Below are 24,585 nucleotides of genomic sequence, written 5' to 3'. Positions count from 1 at the left end.
CCTGTAAAGGCCACACAATTGGGACGGGAAGAAACCACGGGCATCATCCAAACGTTCCTTGGGAGATTTCGACCAGAATGTCTGTACGCCTCGATCACACCGACAGTGTCATTGCATTTTGGTACACCAGAAGTACGTTCACGCCTCGATCACACCGACAGTGTCATTGCATTTTGGTACACCAGAAGTATGTTCAGCTGCGTTTGCCTTGCAGCATTGTGTTGCAGAGGCAGTTGCAGTGCGTTCTGTGTGGTGAATACGTTGGATTTATCAAACATGGAACATATGCGTCAAACTATGCGTAGACGGCTTGACAGAAATGGTAGCAAAAGGTGAATGTTGAACTTTTGTTGCACACATGTAGATGCTGCTGCGTACCATTTTGCGTGGTGTGATCAAGGCATTACGCATACTTTCGATAAATCCAACATGTGCAACACACAGAACGCCCTGAAACTGCCTCTGCAACGCAGTGCTGCAAGGCAAACGCAGTGTTCCATTGGAAATGGATGTACTTCAGTACCACTGGGGCACTGGTCAATTATTTAAACTACATATTTTTTTACTCACTGGCTTTCATGTGTTGCTATCCATTGGAGCACAGCTTGGTTGCCCAAAATTCTGGGGCAGGGCTTAGCAAACATCAATTACAGCAATGTTTCCCAAACTCTGTCCTGGGCCCCCCCCATGGGTGCACATTTTGGTCTTTGCCCTAGCACTACACAGCTGATTCAAATAATGAAAGCTTGATGAGCTGTGTAGTGTGTGTGTGTAGTGCTAATCAGCTGTGTAGCGTTGAGGCAAAAAAAAAAAATTGTGCACCCAAGGGGGCCCCAAGACCGAGTTTAAGAAGCCCTGAATTAGAGGATGAGTTGGCTTCTGGAAATATCAAATCACTATCCATTGATATAGGTTAATTTAACAGATAGCCTCCAAGGTTTTTTCTGGATCCAAAAACTTAGGCGGTGGGTGTGGCAGGGGCCGTAACAGGGTGGCGCGGTCTGCCCCCATCTTGGTGGTGTAGAGAAATGTCTGCATTTCTAAGCCAATTTCCTGCAATTCTACAATATAGCAATATTGTTTTCAGTTTAAAGCTAATTTCCTGCCATTGTATGCATTTTGCCATGGCTAATGCTGTTATTTTGATCAAACATAATAACAAAATCTATACTGCTAAATTCATTGTTTTAGGAATTTTCAATACTCCCTGTTTAGCTTTTATTGTGGTGATTTGTTAGTTCTCAAAGATTATATGCAACAAAAACAAAAAAATTGTTACACCCATCTAGTGCCGGCTCAGACCACCCCACTTTGCATCCATAACATATTGAATTCTTTGGGGTATGGAAATGTTGATCAATTGGTATCAAAGGACCTAGCAATGCCAGGAAAACAATCCCCACACCACCGCCCAGCCTGTACTGTTGACACCAGGCAGGATGGGGCCATGGATTCATGCTACTTACACATAACACAACAGCAACCGGTATTTGGCGGACCAGGCAATGTTTTTCCACTCCTCAATTGTCCAGTGTTGGTGATCACATTGCCCACTGCAGCCGCTTCTTCTTGTTTTTAGCTGATCAGAGTGGAATCCTGTGTGGTCATCTGCTTCAATAGCCGATCCGTGATAATTATCAACGGGTTGTGCGTTCTGAGATATCGTTCTGCACACCACTGTTGTGCCATTCTCCTTTAACAAGCTGTTTTCACCTACAGGACTACCACTGACTGGATGTTTTTTTGTTTTGCGCACCGTTCTCGGTAAACCCTAGACACTGTCATATGTGAAAAGCTCTGGAGGCTGGACATTTCTGAGATACTAGAACCAGCGTGGCTGGCACGGACGATCAAAACATGCTCAAAGTCACTTAGGTCCTCGTTTTGCCCATTCTAACATTCAATCAAACGGTAACTGAATGCCTGTCTGCCTGCAACTCACTGTCTGTTGGAGCGAAAAAACTGGCCACTGAGTGTGTACGTCCATTATCTTTTCTACATACTCTATATCTGGTTTTAGTTGTTTAAGTTTACACTGAAAGCGCTTTTCAATCCTTACATATTCTCCCACTGTTTTTTCTCCACTGTTTGTACTTAAATAAAAATGCTTATGCGGCATGACACAAGGATTTAAATGGCAGAAAAAACCCTGGCCTTTCCTTCTAACCTAGCCTCTGTCTAGTACCCAACAACCAGATGTTCCCAATTTTCAGAGGAAAAGGAAAGTGAGCCTGTGGCGCGACTTACGCTTTTGGACATTAACAATGTGACACTCCATCTTAACTCCTCCTCCACATTTACTGGATTGGTTGAACAGTGCAGTAGAGTTATTTACCAGTAGGTAGAAGATCTAGCATCAGGACTTTATTTTATGCCTGCTACACTAGGTCACTCCTAACCTAAACCCACAACAATACCCACAGGCTATAAAAAATAATGAAATACCATCCATTTAAAAGATGGGAATGTCTGAGCAATATGTGCCTCTGCAGAACATTTTCTTTTCAGAACTATTTTGTTTGTTTGGCCTTTAAGTTGTTAATGCGTTGTGGTGGCTCATTTGAAAGAGAGCCATTTCCAGGGCTCAAAATGAATGTGAATGTGTGAATCTCAAAAAGGGGCTCCCCTCCCACAGCTTGACTGGCAGCAATGGAATCCTGTAACTGTAACGTGCATACGTCCTCCATTTCACCTCCATGTCTTAGAAGAGAATGGCAGTGAGTGACTGGGCTGCATTGCTAAATAGCATTGTGTGTTTCTCCCCTGAAGGGAACAACCCATCTTCAGTGCCAGAGCGCACGTCTTCCAGATAGACCCGGCCACCAAGAGGAACTGGCTTCCGGCCAGCAAGCATGCCGTCACTGTCTCCTTCTTCTACGATGCCAATCGGAGTGTGTACCGCATCATCAGTGTGGGGGGCACCAAGGTGAGATGTGAACCCCGCTGGCTCTCTCTTACCAACATGGTCCTCATTGTCCAGATTGCCTTTGATGCAATATGATTGAACAGCAGAGTCCCCTTTGAGTAACACCATTAGTAAGGACCTGCTGTGTCATGTCTGGTAGAGGGTAGTTAGGTGTACCCGTGGCTGCTTCCCAACACACACATTACAGGGGAGCTGGCCTGCTCTTGACTAATGAGCATGTAACATTTTCTAGTCCTGCCTCCCTATACTTGTCCTACAAAGGGTGCTTCAAAGGTAGTCAGCACACATCTTATTATTTTGCTTAGGTTTTTGTCAGTACTAGAGTGAGTGGATGTCCTTACTCAATGAGAATGTTAATGCTCTCGCTCACTGAATGGGTTGATGGATTAAAAAGGGAAATGGTGAACTTTAGACACGTCTGCAATTTAGTACATTTTGTACAATAATGCCTTTGTCTGATGTGTTGGTAATGTTGTTTTTCTCTGTGAATTTATTATCAGTAGGCCCCAGGCAAGGTGGCAGAATCAAGCAGTGATGTGTGAAGTTTTCCTTTGTTGCTTCTTTGTTGATTAGAAATAAGCGGTTGATTTATTTCATGGCCTCTGCCATCCATCATAGGCCATCATCAACAGCACCATCACCCCCAACATGACCTTCACCAAAACCTCCCAGAAGTTTGGCCAGTGGGCTGACAGCCGCGCCAACACCGTGTATGGCCTGGGCTTTGCCACCGAGCAACAGCTTCAGCAGGTTAGTCACCACTATAGACTGTCTCAAATTCAGAAGAAACACATTTATAATGCACATTGGTTGACGAATTACTCTGATACTTATATTTAACTTTTTCTTCCATAGTTTTCAGACCAGTTCAAGGAAGTGAAAGAAGCAGCGCGTCTTGCAAGGGAGAAATCACAGGAGAAATTTGAACTGACCAACCCTGCGCTGAATATTGCCGCCCCACAGGTGAGGCCTGGAATTGCAGTTGTTCGATTATTCTCATAAGTTGACTGCTGAGGCATGACAGATAAGCTCATGGCGTAGGAGTGCTACCCCTAAGGACCGTGTGTGTGTGTGTTGGTGTGTGTGTGTGTGTGTATATATAATTAATGTGTACACATGCGGAGATCATCCGTTCACCTACTCTATGTCTCACAAAGACATAGGTGGTTGGAACCAAAAATCTCAAATTTGGACTCCAGATCAAAGGACAGATTTCCACCGGTCTAATGTCCATTTGCTCGTCTTTCTTGGCCCAAGCCATTCTCTTATTATTATTGGTGTCCTTTGGTAGTGGTTTCTTTGCAACAATTCAACCATGAAGGCCTGATTTCACACGGTCTCCTCTGAACAGTTGATGTTGAGATGTGTCTGTTATTTGAACTCTGTGAAGCATTTATTTGGGCTGCAATATCTGAGGCTGGTAACTCTAATTAACTTATCCTCTGCAGCAGAGGTAACCCTGGGTCTTCCTTTCCTGTGGCGGTCCTCATGAGAGCCAGTTTCATTATAGCGCTTGATGGTTTTTGCGACTGCACTTGAAGAAACTTTCAAAGCCCAGTGCACTAAATTTGTTAAACAATATTTTTTTCAATTTATTCTTTATTTTTATTAATATATACTTTTTTTTTCACTGTTCAAACATTTACATCAGAAGGTGCAAAGTTGGGGCCTCCCGAATGGCGCAGTGGTCTAAGGCAGTGCTTGAGGCATCACTACAGACCTGGGTTCAATCCCAGGCCTTGTCACAAGTGGCCATGACCGGGTGTCCCATAGGACGGCGCACAATTGGCCCAGCGTCATCCGGGTTAGGGGCTTTACATGGCTCATCGCATTCTAGCAACTCCTTGTGGTGGGCCGGGCACCTGCAGGCTGACTTCAGTCGTCAAGTTGAACTGTGTTTCCTCCGACACATTGGTGTGGCTGGCTTCCGGGTTAAACGGGCGGGTGTTAAGAAGTGCGGTTTGGCGGGTCATGTTTCGAAGAATGACTAGACTTTTGCCTCTCCCGAGACCGTTGGGGAGTTGCAGCTATGAGACAAGATCACAATTGGATATCACAAAAAATAAATACAAAAATACAAAAAAAGGTGCAAAGTAATGGACAAAGACACAAAACATCCACATCAAATTTGTATATTTTCTTGATCAAATAACATGGAAAACAACCAATTTTTGTGCGGTCATTAATTTACCGTTCTTACAAATCACTTCATGTAAATGTACATTACTGTGTTGTATGTAGGCTGGTCATGTAGGTTTGTACCTGTAGACTTTCCCTCACCATGAAGAAAAACAATGCACAATACAGTAATTGAGTACATTGAGACATCAGCTGGTTTGTGGTGATGTGGTTGTTGATAAATCATGGTGATTGCAATGCTAGGGTTGTGGGTTTGATTCCCACAGGGGACCAGTACGAAAAAGTATGTGAATTCATGCACTCACTATTGTAAGTTGCTCTGAATAAGAGCGTCTGCTAAAATGGAAAAGGAATGAATAGACCATTTCAGTTTTCACATAGAAATAAGTATTTTAAGAAACTAGAAAACTTAAGCTATATCAAGCAAGTATTTTTATATTCCATAAATATTATCAGATTAACTTTTTTGTACAGATAATTATCAGTTACAAAAGCTGGTAAACACTCAAATACATTTTTGTAAAAACATTTTCACAAAAGTGGTGCACTGGGCCTTTATTAGTCCTGTATTAGTGGACTGATATAGACGTCTTCAGTGCGGGCAATCATTTTTTTCTGCGTCCCTCCTGTCTGCTAAAAAATAACGCAGCACCCCCACCGCAAACTACTTCCCGTGGCTATTCCTCCAAAGATTCTCTTGTACCATGTTGTGTGCTGAAAGGCATTAGGGTTGTTTGTTTCTTGGGAATTAATATGGGATATATTATCACTGGGTTACATTTGAAGGATTTGCTGTATAAATAATGACAGCTTGAGCCAATGTGGGCGGGAGACACAATTTATACACCGCACAAACTATGTAAATACAAACTAATCTCGTTTGGAAATCACATTGTTATACAGCTCGTTGTTACAGAGCCAACCTGAATTGATGGCTCGTCCAATTCATTTGAATGGCTATTTCAGCAAAGTAATTGTAATCCATTGTTTGATAAGTGCTAGGGCCATTTTGGTTATTTGTTTTGGTACCAACATGCATTGAATGAGAGCTGTGTGTGTGTGTGTGTGCTGCAAACCACTAACAACAAGCCAGTGAACATGAGTAGCTGCCAACAGTATAAGGCAAACATCTTTTTTTTCAGAATAGCGCTAGTCACGGGGGAAGCAGTTGTCCATACTGTCTACAGCCAACCAGAGCCTTTGTGTAACTGTACAATAGCCCCGCTGTTTAGCATATTGAGATAAACAGGCGTTCTACTGGCATGAATTCCTATTATGCATGACTATGAACAATGGGCGGTATAGAGTAGATACCCCGGGAAGTCATTGTTTGGGAATTCATAAATGTGACACAACTTCAACAATACAGCAGAAACAACGGTGCATTCTTCTTCATAGCTTTCCTGGTTTGTGATATTCTCGAGTCATGTTTTACAAGGCACATCTTACAGCTGGGCTTATTTTGATGTGATCTGATTTCACTCTGTTTTTATCACATTAGTTCAACAAACTATGCCCCCGTGTCCGTTGACACCAGGCGGAAACATTCCTTTGGCTACTGTGGGAATGTATAATGTAATTGCAGTGGGGTCACCTAGGAAACTGGCTGGAGCACAGCGTATTTCTTTGTACAGTTCACTGACTCATTCCTCTCCTCCATCTAGAGTGCACTCATCTCTGTCCTTTCAGCCACACACACACACAGTCTGGCTTTGGCTTTCTGTTTGACTTGTAGATAAGATAAGTCAAACGTATCGATTTGTGTTCTATGAATTAAACACAAGTGGTGCAGTTTCATGTATGAAATATATGCCGACATTTAGCATACACACGGCGGTCCTAATCTGACACCACTTCATGAAAGAATTACTGTAATTGACTTAAGTCATTATGGTTATGGCAGATATGTTGTCACGTCTGTGATAAAACTGTAAAATCTTTGTCTGGAGGTCCTGTATTTTAGTGTTGAAAAGCTTAGTAGTGACTTTATTTTGTAGCTGGAGGGACAGCTACAATAGAAGCGTTGTTGATGCTCCAGGTTTTGGTACCTCTCCTCTCCCATTGTATTAATTCACCACACTCCAAACCTTACAAGCCCTGGCCACTGACAAATAGCATGGGTACACCCACTTCTTTCACTGCCTCCAAGGCAGCAGCACACTCCCACTGATGCAGAGCTATGTGGTTAGGGTGCATCTCAACAGTCTAAAGTATATTACTTTCATCCTCGGCTTCGTATCTGATAGGTGAAAGCAATATGCTTGATGTCTATTGGGAATTAGCTTTCACCTGTCCACTTCTTTCACATTTTTTGTCAGAGCAGATGACAGAAAGGAGATAAGGAGAGGAAGCCACGTTTGTCTACTGAGATGTGAAGTCTGCATTCGAGGCGTGGGTCACGTCATGCTGTAGGCGCATCATGGTCATTCATGACAGGAGCTAGGAACTTCCCTGTGAACTAGGGCTACACATGATGGCAGCCATATGAAAAGGGCATATGGTTGTGCTCGAGTACGACGGTTGTCTATATTTAATATGACCTCACCGTTAAGAACCCACAAAGAGAGCCGGCATGTACCGAAATATGCCTCTGATGCAAGGGCTTATTAATTAATAACGCTGGTTCAGGGTCTCAAGGAAACCAAGGGTAAAGGAAAAGTATAAAGCAAGGAAAATAGGTTTGACAAAGACTGATAAATAAGTAAACATTGGTGATGTACTTGGTTTGCGGTAGCACAGGGTTATAACTTTGGTTTAATATTTTATAGCTGTTTGAAATTAAAATGTATAGTTTTTAATCATCTCATCCTCTTCCTTTTATGGTCATGAAACTCAGAGCTTTATTCTATAGTGCTACTATATATGATATTTTCCTAGAGAAATTGTTGTAACAATGGGTACTTAATTCTACACGATTAGTAATTTACCTAGAACCAAATTTCAATGAGTCTCACAGAATCCAAAAGGAAATTAGCATTATACAATGTAATTACAAAATATCAAGGGAATAGCTGACTGAAATAAAGCATAACCAGCGACTATCTTTGTTTTAGGGTTGTTTTTTGCTGTTGCATAAAATGGTGTGCACCAGAGCAGACAGTATGACACTGAAATATGGCTGATTATTGCTCTCTTTTTTTAAGCTCTGTTCATGAAAACACACTTATCTCTCTCTCTTCTTTCTCTTCTCACCTATTCTCTTTTCCCCCCACGCGGGTGCCCTCTGCCTCGCTGCCACTGATCCACCATCTGCTTGCTCATCTCACAGCTCTCTCAGGTTAGTGTCATGTCTATTACACCTCTTTTCTCTCTGCTGCCGACTGGCACGGAGAGCGCACTCCCTGCACGTTATTCCAAAGGCATTCTCCCCATCACATCCCAGATGGCCTACTTCATGATGCCTTTTCAATGGGACTTGGGAGTTCCTACAAGACCCCCTAGTGTTTCCATGAGACATTGTTCTCAATAATGCAGTTGCAGTATGATGAGGGTATATTTTGGAGAGCGGGAAAGAGAGAAAAAAAAGCATATCATCCCATGATCAAATACAATCGGTCTGTACATTTTAAGGGAAAAGATTCCACTTGCGATATCATCATTTGAATTACAACCCTAATGAGCTATTCCGCTCGTTAGGATGTAGTACTGTCGTATGTTTGCACTTGCTCCAATTGGAATGCACTAGTCAACGATGAGGGAAAACTGTTGGAAATTTGTAATCCATTATTACTTAAACATGATCCACATTGTGAATAATTTAGAGAACTGTGCTCCCTAGCCATTGACTTTGGTGTGTGGAGTTGTCTTAGCTTTGATTTCTTGCTCTTCACTTTTGGACCTAGCTAGCGCTAGCTTTTTTGAATGCTGGCCCTGTGCATTTTTTTATCCACGTTTTTTAAGTATAGTGAGGGAGTAGCTAGGTCGTAGAAACGACTTCCTTGGGGGAATACACACAGGCTGACTCTGAGACTAATTAATAATACAAGATTTTCTGAGTGCAGGGGTGTAATGCCTCACCGATGCACTCGGCGCTTGTCGAGCTCAAGTTTAGTTCCCTTTCAGTCAGTCAACTTTGGTACAATATACTTATGGGGTGTCGAACTCTCACGACTTCGGTTGAAGGATCTACAATCACTCCTGATAAGGCCAATTAAATCTGCGGCTCACTGGAAGCCCCGCCTTCCACAGGTGATAAGCGTGAGGCTTGGATTCATTCCTTCAATTATTCCGCACTTCACCTCTGTGTGAACAACAACGATTCACGCTACCTAAACAAACAATTGGAACACGAGAATGTCTTACTTTGCGTCAACTAAACTGCCCCGTAGTGGTAGAGCGTGCTCACCCCCTGGACGCTGTGTGCTGACGTTTGTATGGTTCTTCTAAGTTTTCTAATCACAAACAGTTATTCCTCAAATTATTTGGCCTGGCTATAGCAAATAAGTAAAATGTCTTACGAAATAAAAAAAGGCAAACAACCATTTTGTTACATTATTCTAAAATGTATTAAATTGATTTTTCCCGCAATCTACACACAATACCATATAATGACAAAGCTAAAACAGGTTTTTAGAATTTTTTGCTAATTAAAAAAATAAAAATGTAAAAAACTCACATTTACATAAGTATTCAGACCCTTTACTCAGTACTTTGTTGAAGCACCTTTGGCAGTGATTACAGCCTCAAGTCTTGGGTATGACACCTCGAGCCTGGCACACCTGTATTTGGGGAGTTTCTCCCATTCTTCTCTGCAGATCCTCTCAAGATCTGTCAGGTTGGATGGGGAGCGTCGCTGCACAGCTATTTTCAGATGTTCGATCGGGTTCAAGTCCGGGCTCTGGCTTGTCCCAAAGCCAGAGACTTGTCCCAAAGCCACTCCTGCATTGTCTTGGCTCTGTGCATAGGGTCACTGTCCTGTGGAAGGTGAATCTTCACCCCAGTCTGAGGCCCTAAGCACTCTGGAGTAAGTTTTATCAAGGATCTCACTCTACTTTGCTTCGTTCATCTTTCCCTTGATCCCGACTAGTCTCCCAGTCACTGCAGCTGAAAAACATTCCAACAGCATGATGCTGCCACCACCATGCTTCACCATAGGGATGGTGCCAGGTTTCCACCAAACGTGACACTTGGCATTCAGACCAAAGAGTTCAATCTTGTTTTCATTAGACTAGAGAATCTTGTTTCTTATGGTCTGAGAGTCCTTTTGGTAACTTTTGGCGAACTCCAAGCTGGCTGTCGTGCCTTTTACTGAGGAGTGGCTTCCTTCTGGCCAATCTACCACAAAGGCCTGATTGGTGGAGTGCTTCTGGAAGGTTCTCCCATCTCCACAGAGGAACTCTGGAACGCTGTCAGTGACCATCAGGTTCTTGGCCACCAAGGCCTTTCTCCCCCGATTGCTCAGTTTGGCCGGGCGGCCAGCTCTAGGGAGAGTATTGGTGGTTCCAAACGTCTTCCATTTAAGAATGTGGTTTTTGGGACCTTCAATGCTGCAGACATTTTTTGGTACCCTTCCACAGATCTGTGCCTCAACCCAATCCTGTCTCGGAGCTCTGCGGACAATCCCTTCGACCTCGGCTTGGTTTTTGCTCTGACATGCACTGTCAACTGTGGAACCTTAAATAGACAGGTGTGTGCCTTTCCAAATCCTGTCCAATCAATTGAATTAACCACAAGTGGAAAATCAAGTTGTAGAAACATCTCAAGGATGATCAATGGAAACAGGATGTCCCTGAACTCAATTTCGAGTCTCATATAGCAAAGGTTTACTGATGTAAATAAGACATTTCTGCTTTTTATTTTAAATACATTTGCAAAAATTTATTAAACCCGCTTTTCACTTTGTCATTATAGGGTATTGTGTGAAGATTTAGGGAAAACATTTCTCTAATCCGTTTTATAATAAGGCTATAACTTAGCAAAATGTGCTAAAAGTCAATGGGTCTGAATACTTTCCGAATGCACTGTACAATACAGAGAATTGTCTTTCAGTATCCACTAGCATACAAATGAAAGGAAGCATTGCAACTGGGGCAATGTTCCTTCGAATTTAAATCATTTTAAAAGGAAAGAGCCATATGCTGCTTCATGCTCTACAAAGTAATGCGTTTAGCAGCTGTGTGGCTCCCCATGGTTGCTTGTTCAACTTTGAACCTGCGTTGCGGATACAGATGTAGGATCTTCATTTGATCACCCTGTTGCAGGAGAATTTCCTGCAAGGCTTCTGAAGTTTGTAATTTTCACTTTGAAATGTCAGACTTGATTTTCCCTTTATGGAAAACCCCTACAAAAACGTCCAATAATTATAAGCCCCACAATAATTCACACTTCCTGTTTCTGTAGGGTTATTTAGCAAAGTGGCTCAAATTAAGATCCTACATCAGTATGGAGGTTGATAAATGACATAATTACTTTTGGCAACCTGTTGTTTTGAATAAGGTGTCTGAATCTATAGCGACAGCTTGTCATCTTCCTGTCATTTTATTGTACTAACGAGGGCTAATGTTTCAACCATTTATCTTTGTCAGGTAACAGAAACGGTACAATACTAATACAGAATTTTTTAAAAACAGTTTGGATGTCCCTCGAACAATAAATATCTACTCACATCACAAATGCTGAGCTGCCCTGTTTCTGTCTCATTGTACAGCCCCTGAATGTCAATGCTCCAACTGGCAGGGGAATAGCTATGACAAATAGAGATATGCAGTGTGAAATGAATAGTCATTCCGCTCCCTTTTCAGATCCAAACAAATGATTGAATGGGAACACTGTAGGACATGCTCAGTCTTTATTTTAAGCGTTCATGTTTTCTTAAAGGGATGCTTCGTGTTACCATTTGTATGTCTCTGTGTCAAGTATGAAGGAAGTTGGAGGTAGTTTTGCGAGCCAATGCAAACTAGCATTAGCGCAATGACGAAGTCTATGGGTATCTCCTACCATGCTAATATATATACCCATAGACTTCCAGTCATTGCACTCATGTTAGTTAGCAATTGCGCTAGATAGCAACTTACTTCAAACTGCACACAGACATAAAAATTGTACCCACGAGTTCATCTGACTAGGGAAGTTGATAAAAGGCCTCATTGCCAAAATCCCGAAGTATCCCTTTAATTCCCGTAACAAGCACACCAAATTCAGATACAGACAGAGATATCAGAGAGAGATCCCTATGTGTGGTCTGTTAGTTCAGAAAGACACATGAGATGGACACATCACTTATTCATCCACGATTTTAACCAAGAGCTCACATTTGTATTAAAAACATATTGAAGTGAGCCCTGGTTTGTCTAAACCAATCCTTAGGCCTGTTAGGCTGTTCTAGAGTTATGTCAGGTTTGGCCAACTCACCTCCTGGAGAGCCACTGGGATATGCAGGCTTTTGGAACACTTCATGTTGTAACACACCCAATTAAGCATATCAAAGTCTTACTGAGCAGCTAATTAGTAGAATCAGGTGTGTTAGAGTAGGGCTTGAGGAAAAACCTGCATACCCAGTAGCTCTGCAGGAGGCTAGTTGGCCACCCCTTCCCTTCATAATGTAGAGTAGTTGTGGTCAGCTTCATTGAGCTTTGACAACGAGGAAGAGTTGAACATACAGTAGGATTGGAGGTGTCCGGGTAACTCATTTCCATGATATCCTTCCTGTCACTAATCATGTCCCTGTGGTCCCCCAGGACTTATCAGAGGACCGCCACTCGCCGCCGCTGCTGACTGTCAACGGACCCGAGGACAAGCTGTTCCGCAGCAAGAGCGCCGACATGGAGCAGCTGACGTCGGAGAAGGAGCGCATTAAGAAGATGCTGTCTGAAGGGTAATGTTATGGAACAGCCCCCCTGCACACAGCAGTTTGCCAAACACACACCTTATAGTTACACAATGAGATCCAAAAAAGTCTACTTCCATTGTGCCACCATCGTCATTGTTTACAGTGACTAGGTCTCCCTTGGGAAAGAGGTATTCTGAGCTCAGTGTGACTTCCTGGTTAAATGAAGGTTACATTTAAATACTGTAGACCATGTATAAAATGTAAAGCATACAGTGCAAACTATTTTTCTCCAAATGGTAATAATGTGCCACCCCGTCGGTGTGAAGTCACATTGGTGTCTTCAAATAACCTTTTAAATTAGCTGGCACCAGATTGTGACATTTTATTTTAATTGCAGTAGGATGGTGTGACATTTTCAATGTAAAATGTAAATGTAGCCTATTGTCTCCCACTATCTGGTGTCGTCGTGCAACTGTTGGGTTACCTAGTGAGTCACTGAGCAGCTATCACGTGTCGCCAGGCATAGTGTGTGTTCCCCGTCATCTGATTTCTGGGGCAGAGTTTGCGCTAACGTGCCAGATGATGATAGAGGTTCAGTGGCTTGTGGTGCGAAAGCGTCAATGTGATCACAATGGCAGAGGTGAAGCCTTTTTAGAACATGGGATATATGGTGCCTAAGTGAATGGAAAGGAACACGGACGCTGAGCTCACTTAATAGGATGATGTGACCCGGGAAACTGTCGCACACGATTTAACTCACCGTTACGTTAGGGAGGAAGGAGCGTGCGTGGCGAGAGGAAAGCAGATTAATGCTTAAAGCAAACCATTAGATAATAACTCCTATATAGAGTGTATGGGATGTGTTTTAGCTGTGGAAATGTACTAGCAAAATCAAGCCATGGCCCTAGGCGGTATGGTTTCTCCTATTGTGGAGGTTGTTGTGAGTGGGAGGTTGAGCCCAATGACAGGTGGCCACTGACCTGTATGAGGCTGAGTCATGTGCAGTTAAAACATGGTCATTAATGAGGCTCTACAGCAGAACCATTCAGACACCAGTCTGCCTTCCATCCCACCCAAGCACATAATATACCATTTTAAAATGTTCTTTGACAAACCCTCCTTGTTCTTTTCTTGCATGTAATGAGAGTTGTATGTTTTTTTTTAGTGCCTGTTGCTATGGTGAGTTGGTTGGTAGTTGGCAGACAGTTAGAAACGGCATCGGGGTGTTTTTTTGCCTGAGGCCTCAGTACTTTAGAAGATGCTGGTCTTAGAAGACTGTTTGGAATTTTCCCATCTCCCGCAAATTATTTGAAAGCTCTTGTCCATTCAATATAATGACTCTAATGGTCATGACAGGAATTCTAAAACCACTTAATAGCTGTACTGTATACCACTTGGGGAGCAGTACTTTGCACCTGACTATGACCTCTGATTTGTCTGATCATGGTGCACTTATCTTCTGATTTGGTTTTTCCCTCCAGGTCCATATGTGAGATTAACCTGGAGGCAGAGCTGTTCACCCTGCAGGATAGCAACGCTAAGCTAGTGGCGGCGCTTCACGAGGCTAACACGGGCGTGGAAGAGTGGAAGAAACAGCTGGCTGAGTATCAGGAGGAGACTGGCAGGCTCCGAGATCAGGTAAGAGTTACGGTGACAGACCACTGCTATTCCGGTTGTCTGCATCCCAGCTAACTGGTCTGGATCCATAATGGTAGATTATTAGGTTTAAAGAGGGGGTAACCCTTACACTTTGCCACTTTGGTGGTCAAAGTGGGATCGTGCCCATGAGAAAGACCATTCTCAAAGCAACATCATATGAAGATCTACTTAAGATCAGTGGTCACATGGTAGTTAAACTGGGGTTATGTCAAAGGACCGTCCTGACATTTGGCTGCAGGTTCCATCGGTTTGATAACATTTTTTATGTATCAGTGTTGATGTGCCTGGATAATCAGAGGGAGAAATGTGTTTAGCTTAATTTAAACTTAATTGGAAAAAGAGATGTGTCCTTGGTCAAGCTTATTGAGGTTCTTTCATGTGGCAGATTAAAGTACCAGCGTAACATCTTCTGGAAGAAATTAGCTGTCAACAGTCCTATTTTAGCTTCAGGCACTGAGGGGAACAACATCCATCTCAGTCCAAAAAAGCTAAGGTTATCCACTTCTGCAACAAAGTCAACCAGGTGGTTGGAAGTAGACCATGTCTCCAGGGCTTGGCAGGGCGGTGAAGCAGTTTGAGGACAGGACACCCTATTTCCCCCTGCCCTAGTTGTGGAGGAAATGACAAATCACCCAGAGGGAGAGCAGGCAAGACATTGGCTAGGATTTTCTACCAAGCCACCATTTAAAGTAAGCCCTTTCCTCTCCAGGCTCTCCAAGAGGTAGATGCGCTTTACTGAAGGGGTCGGTTTATTTTCGGGGGTATCTCTGACACTGCAGAGATGCTCTGGTCCCCAGCCTACTCTCTCATGTCTTGCCTTGCACTTCTGTAGACAGTAGCTGAGATGCGGTAGGAGCGAAGCGAGGAAGTCCTTTTTAAATACAAACTATACCAAGGGACAGTAGAGTGCACACTGTTTTAAAATCCCATTTGTTGGTTCTCTCAAAATGCTAACATTGTTCATACAAGCTCTTTTCAGGTAATTTCACCATAATGTATTCGACTTGAGCTCCTATTCATTTTCCTGCAAGGCAATTTGATAACTGTTTTAGAGATGAAAGGAGAATTTCAAAAAGGACTATTTTCATATACTTGTATGTTGGGGTTAGATTGGCTTCAGGTGTCATCAGTAATACTGTTGTCCATGTTGTCAGCGGTGGTGTGAAAGGGCTGTTGTGAGCAAGCAGTAACATCATTCCCCCGGGGACTTGCTGTCACATGGATTTGACAGGATGGGGTTGGGTCCTATCGGAATGCTAGATGCCCTTAGAGCAGCTTTCTCAAGCGCTGCTGGATAGCATGACATGGAATCTTAAAGGGCCACTTTGAAATTCACTCTGAAGATGCGGAGGAGATATAAAGGGAGAGATGGTAATTGCGAAGGCTGAGCACAAACCCATGCAAACTTCAGTTTTCAAAAAAACAAGTCTGTTTTGTTATACAATTCTAACCATGTTCCTGTCTGGTGTTAAAGTGAAGATAATTGGCGTCAAGTAAAAGTTTTGATTTCAAGTAGTTAATAGTGTCTCTCTTTTAATCACTGTTACTCCCCACATGAGCCTATGTGGAATTCAAACCTTTGAGTCACAATTTATTTGTAAAAGTAGGTCAAATAAATCAGTCCGGCAATTAATAAAAAGAAAGTAAAGGGGGATACCTAGTCAGTTGTACAACTGGAATTCTTCTGCATTTAACCCAACCCCTCTGAATCAGAGAGGTGCGGGGGGATGTCATAATCGTCATCCGCGTCTTCTGCGCCCAGGGAACAGTGGGTTAACTGCCTTGCTCAGGGGCAGAACGACAGCTTTTTACCTTGTCAGCTCGGGGATTCGATCCGCTCAACGCTCTAACCACTGGAATTGTGATACAGTGAAATAATCTGTCTGTAAACAATTGTTAGAAAAATGACTTGTGTCATGCACAAAGACGATGTCCTAACTGACTTGCCAGAACTATAGTTTGTTAACAAGAAATTTGTGGAGCGGTTGAAAAACAAGTTTTAATGACTCCAATCTAAGTGTATGTAAACTTCTGACTTCAACTGTATAGATATATAGAGATATTATTTTACAATCTTTTTTTATATATTTTCTTTTTCTTTCTGTAGTTGCCTAAAACTCTCACGTTTTAAGAAACAGGATAAGGACAAGACGTACGCTTCTATAACTCTCATCCCCTTGAAAGGAGCAAAACCAAAACAAAACTCATCTCCAATATGGAAAAACGTGCAGTCATAATAAATTGACTGCCCACCCTTGAAAGACAATCAGCAACCAAGTTGTCCTTACCACGGACATGTCTGATTTCAAGGGGAAATTCCTGTAATATCTGTTGTAACTTTTCTCTCGTGATTTTCCTCAGTGGAATGGCCTCAAGGAAACAAATGGCAGCGCACACGATGGTCAAGAGAAACTGATTTTCACTATTTGCTTTGGGCAGAGAATACGATGCGATTATCTGAGGATAGAGCCCCATAAAAAAACAACTATTTCAACCAGCACAGGCGTAACAAAATCACAAACTGCAATAAAATAAATTGTTTACCTTTGACGATCTTCCTCTGTTTGCAATCCCAATGCTCATTGTTACACAATGAATGGTCTTTTGTTTGATAAAATCCATTTTTATAGCCTAACACGAAACATTTTGTGAACCGCTTGTGTTGTGAATTCCGTCTCATTCCATTTTCGACGACAGATTCGATGTAAATACACACTAAACGGGACTTTTCCAGTCATGTTTGGTTTCATTGCAATCAACTGCTTTGTTTGTAACACAACCAAACCTGATGGATCATTTCGCGGGACGTATTGACTGAAAGAAACCGATTTGAAGACAACAAGTAATGACATCATTGTGCACCAATGATATGACCTCTGTTTCGGTGATTGACTGTATTTTAACCCAATGACCACTGATCGTCTTGAAATCTAGCTGGGTAGATAGCCAATGAGCTGAGGTAAACGGCAATATGTAATATTTATGTGTTGGAAGACCAACCCATGTAGTAAACTCCAGCGTAAAGAGGTTCATTCGCCATTGACGATTCATACCGGAAGGAGCCACGCATGTTACGCACAGCGTTGTTTTGGTAAAGTATCTTCAGCTGGTAAGTTTTTCTCATACCAAAGCTGTTGTTTGAAATTAATAATATAAAATATTATTTGTGAAATGAAATAGCCTATTTCAGGCTGTTGAGGGGAGGGCAGGCCCACAACAATGGCCATAGTGAAATGGAGACAGTAGATACAGCTTGTCTGTTGTAATATAATAAAGACAGTAGATCTAGCTGGTCTGTCATAATATAATAAACAGTAGATCTAGCTGAAATGTCATAATATGAAATAGACAGTAGATCTATCTGGTCTGTCATAATATAAATGAGACAGTAGATCTAGCAGGTCTATAATAATATATTCAGCCTTATGTTCCCTGTACTCATATATATATATATATATGTATATATATATGTTTATTACACCTGTTGATACAGGGCTCATATGTGAAACTATTCTAACTGAACATTTTCTTTCACAGTGACACTGACTCCGAATGGGACCCAGTGCCAAGGTGTCCATCCCCCACTGAAGCTGGTTCATCCAGCTCCTGCCACAAGTGGTGTTCATCTGCCCAAATGTATTTCTGCAGGCATGGATGTGCCTCAGGGCCAAAAGGGCACAACATGGAGGCGTCTCTGTGTTCTTTGCAAAATGAAGTCCCCCATCACCTGCACTACATGCTTGGTGACCAACTGCTTTACAGCAGAAAGAGACTGCTATGGCACCTGGCATCAGCAGCACAATATTGTGTAGAGGACTGATGGTCTTCCAAATATTGAAAGTGTTATTTTATACATGTATTTTTTTTTTCATGTTTCTTCTCCTTTTTTTGGGGGTTGTGTTAGAATACCACTTTGGTATTTTATATATAGTTATTCCATTCAAAATGTATAACTTCACCAATTTGGCCACTTGGGTACATTTGGGCTACTTGTGTGGGACACCTGGGTGACTTCATGATAAAAGTCATGTAGCACACTCATTTTGGAAGTTATCATTCTGAAACTTTGCACAAGTACTGTTGCCCTCTTATGTTTTTCACTGAAATTGTCCCCATCATCCTATCTGAATGTTTGTTTTGTCTTGTTCATTTTAAAGATGATACAACAATAAAAATGAAAAAAAAACACGTGTTTCTTTCATTGTATTATCTAAACCAGATCTATTGTGTTATATTCTCCTACATTCAATTCACATTTACACAAACTTCAGAGTGTTTTCTTTCAAATGAAATCAAGAATATGCATATCCTTGGTTCTGAGCCTGAGCTACAGGCAGTTAGATTTGGGTATGTCTTCAGGCAGAAATTGAAAAAAGTAGGGGGGTAGCTGTAAGAGGTTACTGCTCTAAGTATGGGTTTTTAAATCCTCAAGTCCTTGACCTCTTGAGAACCACACCACCGATCAAAAAGACATGCTTGTTCGCTTGCGAACTCAACATGCCTTTGTTATACTGTCTTTCGTAATTTACAGAACTGTTGTCTGTATGCCTCTGGGACCAACTCATAAACCCAAAGGACAGCAGCTTTAACAGTGTAATAATCTGAACACCGATCAAGAGATAAAGCAGTGTACTCTTTCTAGGCTTTTCCCACAAGAACACTTTGGAGGAGAAGTGACCAAATATCTATGTATATAGGGCAGCAGCCTCTAAGTTGCAGGGTTGAGTAGCCGGTGGTAGCCAGCTAGTGATGGTTATTTAACTGTCTGATGGCTTTGAGATTGATGTTTTTAAGTCTCTTGGTCCCAGCTTTGCTGCACCTGTACTGACCTCGCTTTCTGGATGATAGCGGGGTGAACAGGCCATGGCTCGCGGGGTTGATGTCCTTGATGATATCTTTGCCCTTCCTGTGACATCTGGTGCTGTATGTGTTGGGGAGTGCAGGCAGTGTGCCCCCGGTGATGTGTTGGACCACCACCCTCTGGAGAGCCCTGCGGTTGTGGGCGGTGCAGTTGCCATACCAGGCGGCGATACAGCCCAACAGGATGCTCTCAATTGTGCATCTGTAAAAGTTTGTGAGGGGCCAAGACTAATTTCTTCAGCCTCCTGAGGTTGCCTTTGTCACCGCACAAAGGGTGTGTGGGTGGACCATTTCAGATTGTCAGTGATGTGTACAAGCAGGCTGTTCCGTCCAAGACCAAACTCTGTTGAGGGTGCTGGATGGCCTGACTGGATGGAGTGTTTCCAGATCTACATATCTCGGTTGAATGGCATGTTCATGTTCTTGTTATCTGGCTGCATGTTCAGGTTCTTGTTATCTGGCTGTATGTTCATGTTCTTGTTATCTGGCTGCACAACCATCTTGTCTTTCCCTGCCCCGCCCCCCTTTCGGAAAAGCTGACCACGACTCCATTTTGTTGATCCCTGCCTACAGACAGAAACTAAAACAAGAGGCTCCCACGCTGAGGTCTGTCCAACGCTGGTCCGACCAAGCTGACTCCACACTCCAAGACTGCTTCCATCACGTGGACTGGGAGATGTTTCGTATTGCGTCAGACAACAACATTGACGAATACGCTGATTCGTTGTGCGAGTTCATTAGAACGTGCGTTGAAGATGTCGTTTCCATAGCAACGATTAAAACATTCCCTAACCAGAAACCTTGGATTGATGGCCGCATTCGTGTGAAACTGAAGGCACGAACCACTGCTTTTAATCAGGGCAAGGTGTCTGGTAACATGACTGAATACAAACAGTGCAGCTATTCCCTCCGCAAGGCTATCAAACAAGCTAAGCGCCAGTACAGAGACAAAGTAGAATCTCAATTCAACGGCTCAGACACAAAAGGCATGTGGCAGGGTCTACAGTCAATCACGGACTACAGGAAGAAACCCAGCCCAGTCACGGACCAGGATGTCTTGCTCCCAGGCAGACTAAATAACTTTTTTGCCCGCTTTGAGGACAATACAGTGCCACTGACACGGCCTGCAACGAAAACATGCGGTCTCTCCTTCACTGCAGCCGAAGTGAGTAAGACATTTAAACGTGTTAACCCTCGCAAGGCTGCAGGCCCAGACGGCATCCCCAGCCGCGCCCTCAGAGCATGCGCAGACCAGCTGGCCGGTGTGTTTACGGACATATTCAATCAATCCCTATACCAGTCTGCTGTTCCCACATGCTTCAAGAGGGCCACCATTGTTCCTGTTCCCAAGAAAGCTAAGGTAACTGAGCTAAACGACTACCGCCCCGTAGCACTCACATCCGTCATCATGAAGTGCTTTGAGAGACTAGTCAAGGACCATATCACCTCCACCCTAGACCCACTCCAATTTGCTTACCGCCCAAATAGGTCCACAGACGATGCAATCTCAACCACACTGCCCTAACCCATCTGGACAAGAGGAATACCTATGTGAGAATGCTGTTCATCGACTACAGCTCGGCATTCAACACCATAGTACCCTCCAAGCTCGTCATCAAGCTCGAGACCCTGGGTCTCGACCCCGCCCTGTGCAACTGGGTACTGGACTTCCTGACAGGCCGCCCCCAGGTGGTGAGGGTAGGCAACAACATCTCCTCCCCGCTGATCCTCAACACTGGGGCCCCACAAGGGTGCGTTCTGAGCCCTCTACTGTACTCCCTGTTCACCCACGACTGCGTGGCCATGCACGCCTCCAACTCAATCATCAAGTTTGCGGACGACACAACAGTGGTAGGCTTGATTACCAACAACGACGAGACGGCCTACAGGGAGGAGGTGAGGGCCCTCGGAGTGTGGTGTCAGGAAAATAACCTCACACTCAACGTCAACAAAACTAAGGAGATGATTGTGGACTTCAGGAAACAGCAGAGGGAACACCCCCCCATCCACATCGATGGAACAGTAGTGGAGAGGGTAGCAAGTTTTAAGTTCCTCGGCATACACATCACAGACAAACTGAATTGGTCCACTCACACAGACAGCATCGTGAGGAAGGCGCAGCAGCGCCTCTTCAACCTCAGGAGGCTGAAGAAATTCGGCTTGTCACCAAAAGCACTCACAACCTTCTACAGATGCACAATCGAGAGCATCCTGGCGGGCTGTATCACCGCCTGGTATGGCAACTGCACCGCCCTCAACCGTAAGGCTCTCCAGAGGGTAGTGAGGTCTGCACAACGCATCACCGGGGGCAAACTACCTGCCCTCCAGGACACCTACACCACCCGATGCTACAGGAAGGCCATAAAGATCATCAAGGACATCAACCACCCGAGCCACTGCCTGTTCACCCCGCTGTCATCCAGAAGGCGAGGTCAGTACAGGTGCATCAAAGCTGGGACCGAGAGACTGAAAAACAGCTTCTATCTCAAGGCCATCAGACTGTTAAACAGCCACCACTAACATTGAGTGGCTACTGCCAACACACTGTCAATGACACTGACTCTACTCCAGCCACTTTAATAATGGGAATTGATGGGAAATGATGTAAATATATCACTAGCCACTTTAAACAATGCTACCTTATATAATGTTACTTACCCTACATTATTCATCTCATATGCATACGTAGATACTGTACTCTATATCATCGACTGCATCCTTATGTAATACATGTATCACTAGCCACTTTAACTATGCCACTTGGTTTACATACTCATCTCATATGTATATACTGTACTCGATATCATCTACTGTATCTTGCCTATGCTGCTCTGTACCATCACTCATTCATATATCCTTATGTACATATTCTTTATCCCCTTACACTGTGTATAAGACAGTAGTTTCTTTGGAATTGTTAGTTAGATTACTTGTTCGTTATTACTGCATTGTCGGAACTAGAAGCACAAGCATTTCGCTACACTCGCATTAACATCTGCTAACCATGTGTATGTGACAAATAAAATTTGATTTGATTTTTCCTTGTGCACAAACTCTAATTTCTGTTCTCATTTTGCCTTTAGTTCTACCTCTCGCAGTTGCATGTCTATAGGGTGTACTCTACCACCCGTAGGACCCTTTTCATCATCCTCCCTTTCCGGAAGAATTTCCTCATCCCACCAAATCAATATACTATAGACTAACCCTTTGACTACCACTTTCGAATCGGCATGTGCAACTTTGATGTCATAATGCTTTGCAATGACGAGCAGATTCGCCTTTTTACATTTATCTAGCATCTCCCATGTAGGGTTTTCCACAAATGCTTAAAGTTCATGTTTATTTTATAAGCCTGTGTGTTTATGCAACTTTCAAAATGATTCCAACAGTCTCAGGGTGGATGTCAGTGACAGAAACTATGACAGAAGTGTATTTTGAACATTCAAATATCTGGGCACAGCAGAGCTTCTGAGTAGGTGATTAGAGCGACTACCATACACATGGGAAACAAGATCCCAGACAAGCCCCCATTTTGTTACGTTCCCCAGCAAGAAAAGAAATTGTCGCTCAAACAGATAGGGGAACTAACAAAGAGTCACTGACAACCAAAACAAAACAGGTGGGGTTTTTAGGAGGGGTTCTGAAAGACACTCATGGGTGTGTTTACTGAACGTTGACGAGCAACAACAACCGAAAGACACCCACCATGAGCTTTCACTAAATTTGCCCAAGAATAGGCAAACAAAATTAAAGACAGGACGCAAAACAAAGTGGAGCAAAACAAAAACCGGTAAGATCAGATAAAGGATTGTTCTTTCAGAAATCAAATGAGGAGAGCCAACTAAAGGTGTTAACCCTCCACATCTCTCAAGACAACTGGAGCACTGGGCAAGCCACTCTTAAATATTACCTAGGCCAGCCCAGGTGAAACACCTTCCCACAAACGAGATGACAAACAGCACAGATGTAACACATACTGACTAACGAAGTGAAGAGAATCTGTGCACTCCACGTGCCAAAGTCCAAATATAAATGGAAAAAACAAATCCTGTAATAGCATGTACACTAGGATTTAAAAAGTCCTTACTTGTTATCCTCTCCGGTGTTGTGTGTTGGCAGGTGGCAGAGCTGGAGGCTCAGAGCGGGCGGCCTGGTCCCAGTGAATCTGAGACGAGGGATGAGCTGACCCAGACGTTAGAGGAGTTGGAAGCCTTGCTCAAAGCTAAAGACGAGGTGAGACCCGGGGCTCAGACACACTTTCCAGGCAGCCAGGTACTGCTAGCCTCAAGACGCCAGTCTTCTAGGCTGTCTAGATAGCACCGTTGAAAGAAACGATTGAGGTACAAGCTGAGGTTTTCACTTGAGAATCTCAAGAAACCGATTTTTCGAGCACTTCCCATGTGGAAATTTCCTTGGTAGATGTGCTTTTCATACTCTGAATTCCACCTCTTGTTCAAAGGAAATTGCTTTACGTACACTACCAGTCAAATGTTTGGACACACCTGCTCATTCAAGGGTTTTTCTTTATTTTTACTATTTTCTACATTGTAGAATAATAGTGAAGTCATCATAACTATGAAATAACACATGGAATCATGTAGTAACCAAAAATGTTAAACAAATCAAAACATCTTATTTATGAGGTTCTTCAAAGTAGCCACCCTTTGCCTTGATGACAGCTTTGCACACTCTTGGCAATTAACAGGTGTGCCTTGTTAAAAGTGAATTTGTGGAATTTCATCCCTTAATGCATTTGAGGCAATCAGTTGTGTTGTGACAAGGTAGGGGTGGTATACAAAAGATGGCCCTATTTGGTAAAAGACCAAGTCCATATTATGGCAAGAACAGCTCAAATAAGCAAAGATAAATGACAGTCCATCATTACTTTAAGACATGAAGGTCAGTCAATCCGGAAAATGTCAAGAACTTTGAAAGTTTATTCAAGTGCAGTCACAAAAACCATCAAGCGCTATGATGAAACTGGCTCTCATGAGGCCCGCCACAGGAATGGAAGACCCAGAGTTACCTCTGCTGCAGAGGATTCGTTAATTAGAGTTAACTGCACCTCAGATTGCAGCCCAACTAAATGATTCACAAAGTTCAAGTAACAGACACATCTCAACATCAACTGTTCAGAGACTGCGTGAATTAGGCCTTCATGGTCGAATTGCTGCAAAGAAACCACTACTTAAGGACACCAATAAGATGAAGATACTTGCTTGGGATGAAGAAA

General features: G+C 43.1%; 1 protein-coding gene across 3 annotated transcripts in view; it reads left to right on the top strand.

Annotated features, from left to right (window-relative positions):
• Positions 1–24,585, top strand: part of homer3b (homer scaffold protein 3b) — a 47,814-nt gene that overhangs the window by 20,138 nt on the left and 3,091 nt on the right. For 2 of the 3 annotated variants that reach the window (XM_024421120.2, XM_024421118.2), the window contains 7 exons: positions 2,770–2,926; positions 3,545–3,676; positions 3,782–3,889; positions 8,334–8,342; positions 12,742–12,878; positions 14,315–14,471; positions 23,472–23,585. In XM_024421120.2, the coding sequence (XP_024276888.1) occupies positions 2,770–2,926; positions 3,545–3,676; positions 3,782–3,889; positions 8,334–8,342; positions 12,742–12,878; positions 14,315–14,471; positions 23,472–23,585 (814 nt within the window). The remainder of the gene's footprint in view (positions 1–2,769; positions 2,927–3,544; positions 3,677–3,781; positions 3,890–8,333; positions 8,343–12,741; positions 12,879–14,314; positions 14,472–23,471; positions 23,586–24,585) is intronic. The other variant, XM_024421119.2, reaches the window with a different exon arrangement.

The sequence above is a fragment of the Oncorhynchus tshawytscha genome, linkage group LG05 (assembly GCF_018296145.1).
Source record: "Oncorhynchus tshawytscha isolate Ot180627B linkage group LG05, Otsh_v2.0, whole genome shotgun sequence".
Taxonomy (NCBI): domain Eukaryota; kingdom Metazoa; phylum Chordata; class Actinopteri; order Salmoniformes; family Salmonidae; genus Oncorhynchus; species Oncorhynchus tshawytscha.
The sequence above is the reverse complement of the archived record's forward strand: the minus strand, read 5'-3'. Positions and strand labels throughout refer to the sequence as shown.